Source organism: Aphis gossypii, chromosome 2, assembly GCF_020184175.1.
Source record: "Aphis gossypii isolate Hap1 chromosome 2, ASM2018417v2, whole genome shotgun sequence".
NCBI lineage: Eukaryota > Metazoa > Arthropoda > Insecta > Hemiptera > Aphididae > Aphis > Aphis gossypii.
In genome coordinates, this window is record NC_065531.1 from 5,207,219 (window position 1) to 5,219,308 (window position 12,090).

Here is a 12,090-nt window from a genome sequence, read left to right on the forward strand (position 1 = left end):
TTTTATTTAATTATTTTAAGCTAAATAGATATTAAAAGTGTTATCTATTACCTTATCTACATCATTTTTTAAATATTTTTACAAAAAAACATATAATACATATTAAATAAAATGTACAAATAACCACAAATAAATTACTCAAGTTTATATTAAAATAGTAAAATAAAATAAAATATTAAATTGTAAATAAAAACTAATAAAATACTAGCTATATTAAATACCTAGTAAACGATTGATTTATACCGGCAAGTTTTTTCATACGAGAAATAGTTTAGTCTTAAGTCGAGATGAGAGCAATAGAAAAATAGTATATGAATTACCAGTACATCGAGCATGGAGCTTAGCGTGTATAAAATAATGTTAAGCATAAAGGGAACCTACAAACAGTTCTTTGAATCTTTCGTTTTTCTTTCTCAGAATATCGTGATTCATAAGCGTATAACAAATGTCACAATATTCAATACCACCTAGGTTTTAATATTCAAAACGTTTTGAAAATGTAAATACAGTAGGACTTACTTCTTTTATTTTTACACAAAAGGTAAAATAAAAAATATCACTTGAGAAATAAAATAAAATTCTCCGGTAGGTATTGAATTGTGTTTAAAACGAGAATGAAAATCTCAAAATGAAAGTAAACCGTCTGAGCACATAATTTTCTTATAACGTAGGTTTTTCAAGATATTTTTGTCATAGGAAATACATTCACAAATCTTAGAAGATCAGCTGAGCATATAATTAAAATAGTTATATTCAATTGTCCGTTATATACTTTTAAATTTTGTTTTATCCACACAAGATAAAACGTGGCGATTAATTATATGTTACCATCAATGATGATAATTAGTCATTATTTAAAACGGTTGGTCTATGTTGACTATGGTTGTTTTTTATACATATTGATATAATTAGCTAGTCATTTTTAAGAATGATTAACTAAGACAGTCAATGATAGAAATAATTTAATAGTATGAAACGTAATTTTTATGTTTGACTCCTGGCTACTAATTGTCATATTGACTAAGACTATATAGTCAATGATAATTTAATCAATAAAAAAATAACAAGATTGTGATAAAGTACATACATTTATTTAGTATATAGCTAAGAATATTTTAAATAGCTCACGTTATTAAGTTAAATATAAGATCAACTAATTAGCGAAATTCTTTTACAAATTTTCTTTTTAATTACCTAATTAGTTTTCAATTTTCGTAAATATCATTTATATTTATACAAAATGTAATTTACATTTTTCAACAATTTATTTCATAAACCTGAATAAAAAAACCCAATTTTAAATTGAATAAATTTTATTCCCCATAGATAGTCTTTTTCCAGACATCTTTGTTGCCAAAATATTATTTTCAATATCGCGATTCGCTCGTTCTACCTACCCTTAGCTCTGGCTGTGACTTGATTTGTCATGAACTATTCTTACATTACTCCACATCACATTAAGCTCAGTTATAACTGTATTTACAAATTTCCTTCTATTGTTAGGGCGAAGAATTGCATTTACATTAAATATCGGTTGTATTAAAGACATCGATCAAATTAAATGCCCTTTTCTAAGCACATTTTGATTTTGAAGGTCTAAATAGGATACATTTTTTTAGATTATCTTTGTAATTAATAACAAATTTAAATTCATTAAAATTTTGACTTTGCATGACAATAATGTCAAATTGAGTTTGTGAATTGAGTGTATTATGAATTATTGGTTTAGAAACTTGTCCTCGATTTTAATTTTGGGATTTTTTTTTCAAAGCTCATACAAAGACTTAAATAGATCATCAATCATTATAATTTCGTTAGTAGTAATACAATGTTTGGTATCTAATTCATAAATAGATACCTAATCTTGATGTGAGTATTAAAACCTTAAGATATAAAATTGGTTCAATATTATAATGATTAGCCAATCTATAAAATTGTAATATCGTCTGATTTATAAAAACAATGTCATAAATATTATATTCATTATAGATAATGGCTAACTTACTCAGACACTATATTATATGAATTAAATAGTCAATATCATCATTACCTGAATTTACGACATTGATAGTAACATATATTTTAATTATATAGCATCATAATGATTCCGTTTTACGATACGATTTTGATTATACTCGAGTAGCCAAAATGTTAAGTTTTATTATACAAACGCTTCATTGGCTCAATAGAGATGATTTATTTAGGCAATCATGTATATTGTTATAAATCTTATATTAATATCTAATTTATATATATATATATATACACATATATATATTAAATTAATTCATGATTTGAGTTTACCGATATAATAATGTAATATTAATTTAAATGCTTAATATAGAAATTAGGTATAACAATAATAAAATTTCATAATTATTTATTGTTTCAATTCTTTAAGTACGTGTTGTTAATTATTATTTTTATACGTATATCAAAAAACTTGAACTCTTAGTATTAACTTTTTTTTTTCAAGTTAAGAATTTTACCAAAATGAATATTTCAATATAATTTTAATTTCTGTTTAATGTATTTTACATAACGAGCTTCTAACCCGTAAATCCACGTTATCGTCTTATATCGTAATAATATAATATTATTATTATATCGTCACTATCACCACGTTCGCTTACCCGACCATTATGAATAGACACAAAAGGATGGGCACGGTAACCTCTTGCGTGTCGTTGAAGCTTAACGAGGAACTTCCGTCGGTCGTGCCCTCGTCGTCGCTCTCCTCACCTTCAGTAAGCACGCCGGTGTTCAGTTTGAAGTCTCGCATATCCATCTGTAAAATATTATTATTATTATTATTACTATTACTCTTATTATTATAACGACGGTGTATACAAAAACGACTGGCACAACAAATGAATGGTGGTGCGGGTTATGTCACCAGGGCTTTGAAAGAAAAATCATTCCGAATCCTATAACAGTACTCTAATAATATATAATATTATATAATGTATATTATGCATGTGCACAGTGACATAGGATAGACGATGTGGATTATAATAAAAATTCAGAATGATTATATTTCTACGCTAAGAAAAAGTTTTCTCTAAAGTAAAATTTTATCTGTATGCATATAATATTATGAGTGGTGGTCGTCAACATTTTTGCTAACGCAGAGAAAATACTACGCGACCTATATTCGAATGCGATTTTCATCGGAAAACCATCAAAGCACGTTATTGTATTATTAAAATGTTGTGTAAGTATTTCACAAAACAAAAAAGTTGACGTCGTTCTAAAATAACTGCTGTTATTGCGTGAATATGAATAAAAAATAATAATAATAACATGGTATAATGTTATTATGATGTGGGTACTTGACGGAGAGAGGAGACCGAACCACCAGTTACCCTGGCCTCCGCGCCGCACACTGCCGGTTTAAAGATTAAGTGCCGTTCTCGCGAAGGCGATACATCAACGTCATTTTTGATTTACTATCGACAGTGCAGCGCAGGCCACTGCCGGTATATTATAATATTTATTATTATTTTTGTTACATTTTACGTATAATATTATTATTATATTATTTAATGGCATTGCGCCGTCACTCGTTATATACAGGTATATACCTTCCACTGTTCCTTTCGCTGTATGGCCAACATGCGTTTTCGGCGTTTCTTGCAGTTCCGGCAAAGGCAGCATTTCGCGTATATCCACTTGAAGCTCTTGGCCAGTATGTCGCCGATGTTGGACAGGTACAACAGAAACAACGGCATGCCCACTATCGCGTACAATATGGTAACCAGTTTGCCCATTAGCGTCCGCGGAGTCACGTTTCCATAGCCTGAAAACACGAGAAAACTTAATCATTATCTATTTCATTTAACAAACAAAATAATTCTAGTAGAGGTACAATGTTTGTGAGTTTTTTTTAAACTCACATTGCGTGGTGAAATAAGTCGAAATCAGATTTTTTTTTACACCAAATCCAACATAATTTACAGTGTTGCAGAGAGATGATCCAGCAATTATTCGGATGATAGATAAAATATGACCAAATCAATAAAAATAGAAATAATTTAAAAATTGTATACTCCTATTTTGTGATATCTTCTAGATTTATAATAATAATAAGAACAACTATGCGGTTAACATAGGATAATAAAAATTATTTGATAATAAAATCGAAGAAATGGATTAAAATCATTTGTTTAGAAGAATCTCTGGACTCTGGAATATACTGGGCAGATAAAAAAAAGTGAAAGACTTGACATAAGAAATTATATATGTTATTTATCTCAGATAACTATTTTATTTAGATAGATGGATAAAAATATGTTTTAAATTATTTTTTTATCTATATAATGCACAATACTATCGGTTCACCATCAACAATACATCTACCATGTTTTTACATGGAGATTTGATACAAATGATACTACGGACATAATTACAAACGGATAAACCATTTTTCACTTTCAAACTCGTTGACTGATGACATTAATAATTTAGATCTAATATATTCGGCACTCCACTGGTAGTCTTCCGACTACGATGACAATATTGAAGGCCTATATTATATTTAAAAACGTCAATGGTGGATATAATAGAAAGACAGTGATAACGGTGAGAAATTTACATAATACCTCTACAGAGTTGCTCGCAATCATAGTAATAATATGACATAATATAAATTATACGTTGCATAACATAATATTTTGATACACGTCCTATAAATATACTAACGGTTAAATTTTTATGAAAAATAGAATGAAATGTTTGATTTTTTATGATAATAACTTACAATGGGAGAGGGGGGAGGGTGAAGTTATTCTCGGTGTCCTATTGTAACGATCCACAATGCGGCACGTGTTGGGTCATCGGAAAGGTGCAAACGGTTTGACGAGTTTTGGACATTTAGTTATGGTAGAATATAGAATATTATGATATATGGTCTATGATAATCGTACTATTATATATGTTTATATATTATATTGTATTTTACAACCCATTGTGCTTGTTATAGATACACAATATGTATTATTATAATAATGCAACATTAATATTTTACAATACCAGCATGCGGGACATCTCGCCGTCCAGTTTGTCTTTGTCAATCGTTTTTTTTCGGCCTATTATATTTTTGAAAATATAAAACGTCATTTATATTATAACCGTAAGTTCATTTTGGTTTATTCCAATAACTGAGAGATGGAAAAAATTCATTTTAATATTTTAAAATCAATGATTATATGTGAGGTACAATACAACACCATGAAACATTCTGTATCGTAACGTATACATGATAATGTACAAATACGTATTAACAATTTTATTTTTCATACTTACCAATTTTTAGTATTTTTTTTGGCATTAACTTCGATGTGTTTAAATTCATATTAAAGAGTAAAAAAACGTATTTTTAGTGGTATAATTTTCTAGCCCTAGTTATAACATTAATTGATTAAAGTATTTTTAACATTTTATTGTTTTTAGGCTGAATGTTTAAAAATATAATATACCTCACATTATATTTTTTTTCCTTTTAAGAAAATTATTTATTTTTTTTAAAAAAATTTGTTGTATGTTTTTCAAAATGTAATTTGTTTATAGAATAATATAGTATTTAGGAATTATAATTATTTGGTTCAATTCTAGAACATATAAATATGACCGACTTGATACCAAAATTATTGGAGATGAATAGAATAAATTGTCCGATGTGATCGGTAAAAACAACCGATAATGTACCAAATATTTGAAAATTAAAATACATATGTTCGTTCTTATATTTGTATACTTAATTGAAGTTATATTGATTATTTCCTTTATAATATAAAAGTATGTCTATAACTAGCCTTTAAAACTTTAAATTAGATAAATGTAAATAAAAACTGTAAATATGCAAACATTAGTAAAATAAAATGTTTTTTATGACATCAGGAAAGTGCGAAACGAATTTGTATTTTACTTTAAATATTCTATGACTTACTAAAATAAAATATGCATTTGCTAAAACTTTTAAGTTCTGGTTATAATATTTAATTTTTAAACTAAAACAGACGCCTAGAGGTTTACGGTTATAAGAGAAATTTATGTGAACTTTCATGCATTTCTATATTATCAGAAAATGTTATCTTTAAATAAAATGTATGCTTAAATTGAATGTAACATTATATTAATACATTGAGAAACCTGGCAATTAAACCTAATTACGGTAAGAAATATGCAAAGTTATAATTTTTCAGCAATATTTTAATTCATAATTCGTTGATAAATATTACAAATCAAACGTTAAAGATTGTTAAAATTTAAACATTTGTACACTATTCAGTCAAACTATATAATTACAAGACACAGACAAAATATAATAAAATATTTAATTATAAAAAATATATCATCGTATCACCATGTACTGTGTAAATTATTGCCTAATCCGTCCGTTGATAATTTCTAGTGAAATAAAACGTATATAAGAGAGTATTTAAAATATAAACTGACAGCTTTATAAAGAAAATTGCTATAGATTCTTGGATACATGAAATTGTATACAAATAAATTTCATTATTTGGTTGATAATTGTTTGATGTAAATAAATAAAAATAATCAAATTTTATAAAAAAAAATTGTTAATATTTACAATACTTTTCAAATCACGTGTTACTGCTAAAATATGCATGTATATTGTATATACTATATTATTCACTATAAACATTTTTCTATTCATATAATTTAAAAAAACATCAACATCTCTTACTTCTGTAGAACTGTATAATTACTTCAAAATATATATTATATAATATATTATACTCATTACTCATATAATATTCAAAGATAAGCAAATCTAAACTTAAGTTATAATAATATGATTTGTGAAAATGTGTACAGGACTATGTAATATAAAATTCGCTTTTACTTTTTTAGTTACTTATAAGATAATTTTAAAGCCATGGGTAATTATTTCAGTCTTATTTTTCCATTAACAAATAAAAATAAATATTTTTAGAATATTTAAAAAAAAATAATTTTTCAAATCTTGAAAAATTAACTTTCTATGTTATCAACTGGATACAATTTTAAGACTAGCAGTAGTAAAACTTTTAGAGAACTTCCATACCGCAGTAGCATATTTATAAATTATGCATGGAAATAAATTTAAAATAATAAATCATATTATGTTCTGGAATTCGCAGCTAATATCCGTCTCTCCATTTAGAGGCTTAAGTCATTTTTTTATATACCATATTATAGTATACAACTATATTATATTATTATCTATGCCATATAATAGAATAAGTGTTATGATAATAATAATGATATATTTTTATAACAATAAATGTATATTTAATAATGAATAAGCGTTCAAAAATTTGGAAAAGTATTTAGTTACAGCACGAGTAAGTACATTTTTATTTTGTAACCATGTAGTTATATAATAATAAATATTCAAAAATAATACTAAGAAATTATAAAAGTGCATAGTAGGTCAAATGGATTGCCCTGCATATCCGTCAATTCCAATATGTCCATATCAGTGTAAATATTTGTTGTCATTTTACATATTATACATAATTTAATACAATAACAGTATTTGATTATTAACTTCAAACGAAAAACAAAAGAGAAAAATAAAAACCGTCGTCAATATCCAGTCGCTTTCAATTACGACGACGAGAAACGTTGTGTTTGTGAAAGAAAAATGTCGACGACTGACGTGATTGAATTATACGAACTCGCTGTGCCCCCTTCTAATAAAGACGTTTCAGCTAGGGGGCTCAGTTTTAACCAAGACGCTCAGTATATTTTATATTTATATATACGTACCATTAATATAAAGAACTCGTGATGAATTATTATTATCGCGTGATGTACGAGAATTGTTTAAACAAATATTCTCATTAGCCAGTCTCGTTCCGTTGTATTTTATCAATTTACGAATATAAATAATAACGTGACCGTGAATAAACTTCGTTATGATATATTATAGACAGTATTCCCGCGATAGAATCTAATAAATCATGTTCTGGCTCGTTGAGATTAAAAAAAAAAAAAAAAAAAATGATTAATTTTTAATTTTCCATGTACAACTTAAATTATTTGTTTTAACTCTCGCCGGTGTGGTTACATAATTAATCTAACTACGCAAATTTGCTAGAATTTTGGGAAAGACTTTTTTTTTATTTTTTTTATGAACGCAACGCCGTAGACATAAAATTAAATAACTATTACAAAATAATATAATAATATTATGGTAATATGGGTTCTTGTTGGGTCCGTGTATCGTATAACAATATATTTTGTTTGAATTATTGTACATATTATAATACGAAGCAAAGTGTGTGTTTAAACGCTCGTGAAGAACATAATGTACCTATATACGCATTCTATGTTTTGTTGTTTTTATGGTTCGTATTGTTTTTGGTTTAAAATCACATATAGGTTCCGCGTGCCTGCTGCAGTTTAAAGTCGCCGATAAATCATGACGAATCGTTTTAATAATGTGCTTCTTCAGTGATATTACGAACAATAATACTATGTTTGAATATCTGCTTCTAGCGTTCTAAAACTTCAAATTTTCTAAACTCCATCTTGGACACCATTGATCCGGTGTGCGTTGTGTTATAGTCGAGTCAATCTCGCTCGAACGACTTTTGTGACTAGCAAACGGTGTAACGTGATGTCGTGATACAATCGTGGTACCCATTATTTCAAAAGCCACCTAACCGTGCTCCAATAGAAACTTTAAAAGTACTTTGTCGTTATGTCATAAACGGTTTTGCACGGTCATTGTAAAGTCGGCCAGTCAGGGATCACCCGGATTGAGAATTTCCGGTCAAGTGAATTGTGTATCGCCGAAGAACGGTTAGCCTGCAGATAATATTATATTTTACCCTTTTATCTTTTTTTTTTTTTTGAGTGATCTTTGTGGCTTAGAAAAAATTTAAAAAGTTGAAATAAAACAACTCTAACGAAGAGTGCAACGGCATCAAATATTATTGAATACAGCAAAGCACAGAATATGATGGATGTACCTAAAATGCCTATACATCACGCCGTGTTAAACATATTTTTAATCTCTGCATAGGACACAGTGACTATTATATAAAGTAAAGTTATCTTAAAGATAAAACTTCAAATTAGTCAATTACGCATCTCTTTGAGTTCATTGGCGTGTTATTTTCATGGTTAAATCATTTGCCAAAATTAAAAATGTTTAATATTTTTCTCAACCATTCTTTATGAACTTATTTCATCAATTATTTCTCTGTATAGATTTCTTGAATCTGTATTTTGTAATTCTTAGTATTCAGAAGTATTATTATATGAATACATTATTGGATCAATATTCGACATTTATGTACATAACCATTTCAAAAAAAAAAAAATAATAATATTTTTGCTGCTTCAGAAAATTAAATTACAACATAAAAAAGGTTAAAATCAATATGATAATCAAATAAACCTTTAAATAGTTACATTAGACATTTTTTGATTCAACAAAACACAAACAAAATATATTGTATATATGCATAATTATATAAAATATTATATTAAAGAGATACAAAAATAATGAAAATTCCGATTTTATTATTATGACGGAGAGCTAAAAAACCATGAATCTATTGAAAAATATTCGATACGCAATAATAACAATATTATGTATCAATATCGCGATACACACTTGAAAAAAATAGTCATACCTAATGAATAATATCAAACAATCAGCATCGGCTAACTATGTATAGAGTGATTCGCCAATCTTTATCATCTCCCTCTATTTCTTACATAATTAATTGAAATTTTTATTTTATAATTTTAAATTTTACTTCTTATTAAATACGAAGTATAAATTGAATACTACCATATAAATAATATTTACATCTTAATATCAAACATGCTATAGACAAACGTGTGATTACTTTTAAATAATGTTTTATATAATTTGATTCGGTGGAGATTGCGTCCATTTATGAGTCACACCTTTTTTCCGTCAAGTTATGGAAATGACGGCAGCAGACAGAAACAAAATGTTGTGGTCGGTGTATGCGTACGCCAAAAGCGTGTGTATGACACGGTCATTACTGCTCGTGGTTTTATTTTCATGATTGTAATCAGACAGCTGAGAAAACTAAATAGACATAATTTCGTTTTAAATAAAACACGCACACAACCAAGTGACAAAATGATTATCGTTTCGTCTTTTTCCCTCGTAAATGTTTAATCAGAAAATTATAATACTCAGCACTTTCTATTTCTAAAGATTATCTGTTATGCAGTGCTGTTTAATTTGTATACGATGATAAGTGTGTTTAATAGTAGAGTGTAAATGCATTTCAATGGTTTAAATTTTAATGATATGTAAATCTATATTACTCAATCTGTTAATGCACGATGTACAATGATGCCATATATAACATGATTAACTTAAAATGTTACAATTTTTGGAAACATAAAAAAGAAATCTAATATTGATTTTCTCTATAGTATAAAGTTTTTAATATTGTATTTAAAATCTTTACATATTAAAAATTTACACTAAAATAGTTCTACTTTATAATGTGATATATTATATTAGGTTGTTATATTATTATAATTTATAATACGAAAATTGTGAGTCATAAATTACGTGTGATAATTTCTACATTATACAAGTAACATGTATATGAACTATAAATCAAAATTTAAAAGAAAAATTTTGATAGTATTTTTATTAATACAGAATATACGATGTAATCAGAATTTAAATTTAAAATTTAAAAATGTATCTAGTATATAAAATATACCTATTATTACTATATTGCTTTTAAATTATTTTTCGATACTTTAATGCGAAATATTAGTTATTCAATAATATAACAAAAAAATCATAAAATTTAAACTATTATTTTTTTTTTGTTTAATTCTAAGAAACTTAAATGAAACTCGAGTGAAAATTAATTTTATAAAATTCTTGACTAACTTTCTGATATTGATTTATTTTTATTCCTTCTTTTTAATATTTTTAATATTTGATCATGATTTATTTATTTAAAAAAAAAAAATATATATATATATACTATTATAATATAATATTTAAAAATATTTAATTTATGATTGATTAGATAATATTGATACATAAATATTGTTCATTCTACACAAATGTTATTATAACATAACATGTTAATTAACTATCCGGCTAATCTGAGATCACTTAACGACAAATTTAAATTCTAAAACTAGACGAACTTGATCTAGAGTTTACACAATTTGCAAAATATTTCTACAAAGTAATAAGTGCTATGTCACGTTATATTCGTATCAAATGTTTGGTTATGACATTTTTATTTACAAAAAGTGATCGATAAATTGCGTTGTTGTTTTCACAAATTTTCATCTTTATAAATTCGTACCTATGGATAAGTTTTTAAAATACAGCAAATAGTATCTGCCGTAACTAGTCATTATCGTTTGTGTAGAATTTTAAATAGTTATATTATTCATCATAATATTGAACACAAAAGATTTAATTGTGAAAAACAAACAAATATTACAACTATAACAATGAAATCACTTTTTTAATACTTTTTAATAAATTGTTTTGCAGTTTTCAGACGTATTTTTATTGTTATTATTTTTATTTGGACCATCATCATTTTTTAATTTTCCTTATCGGAATATATTAAATAAAAAAAAATTATAATGGTTGCCATTTAAAAATCAAAAGATGGTGGTTGCTATACTTAAGGAGGGTATTTTTTTAATTTACATATATTTGAATATGTATTTATATCCTATTTTGGACGAATGTATATATTATTATAACCACTGGAGTACAATTATTATTACAATATTTTTTTCTCACTCCATCCAATTTTATTCTCAACCAATTTTTTTTTTTTTTAATTTATGATAATATAACATTTTAATTTATGTGAATACATTATATTTTTCTACTCATAATATTTTTTTCCAAGATTTGAAGTACTCTATTTTTTCTCTTTAAAGAGTTTTTCTGTTTTTTTTTTTTTTATATATATATAATCTGATTAGTGTCAATATTGAATGTATAGACAATATTACCGTTAGAAATAATAATTGTATTACTTACAGTTTTATTTTGCACACGATAAGTATAAAAACAAAATTTAAGGTTAA

The 12,090-nt window shown here is 26.1% G+C and overlaps 1 protein-coding gene across 1 annotated transcript in view; it reads right to left on the reverse strand.

The window, feature by feature from the left end:
• Nucleotides 1-12,090, reverse strand: part of LOC114129776 (TWiK family of potassium channels protein 7-like) — an 85,278-nt gene that overhangs the window by 21,712 nt on the left and 51,476 nt on the right. The window contains exons 2-3 of the mRNA XM_027994608.2: nt 3,585-3,799; nt 2,634-2,788 (exon numbers count right to left, since the gene is read on the reverse strand). Coding sequence (XP_027850409.1) covers nt 2,634-2,788; nt 3,585-3,799 — 370 coding nt within the window. The remainder of the gene's footprint in view (nt 1-2,633; nt 2,789-3,584; nt 3,800-12,090) is intronic.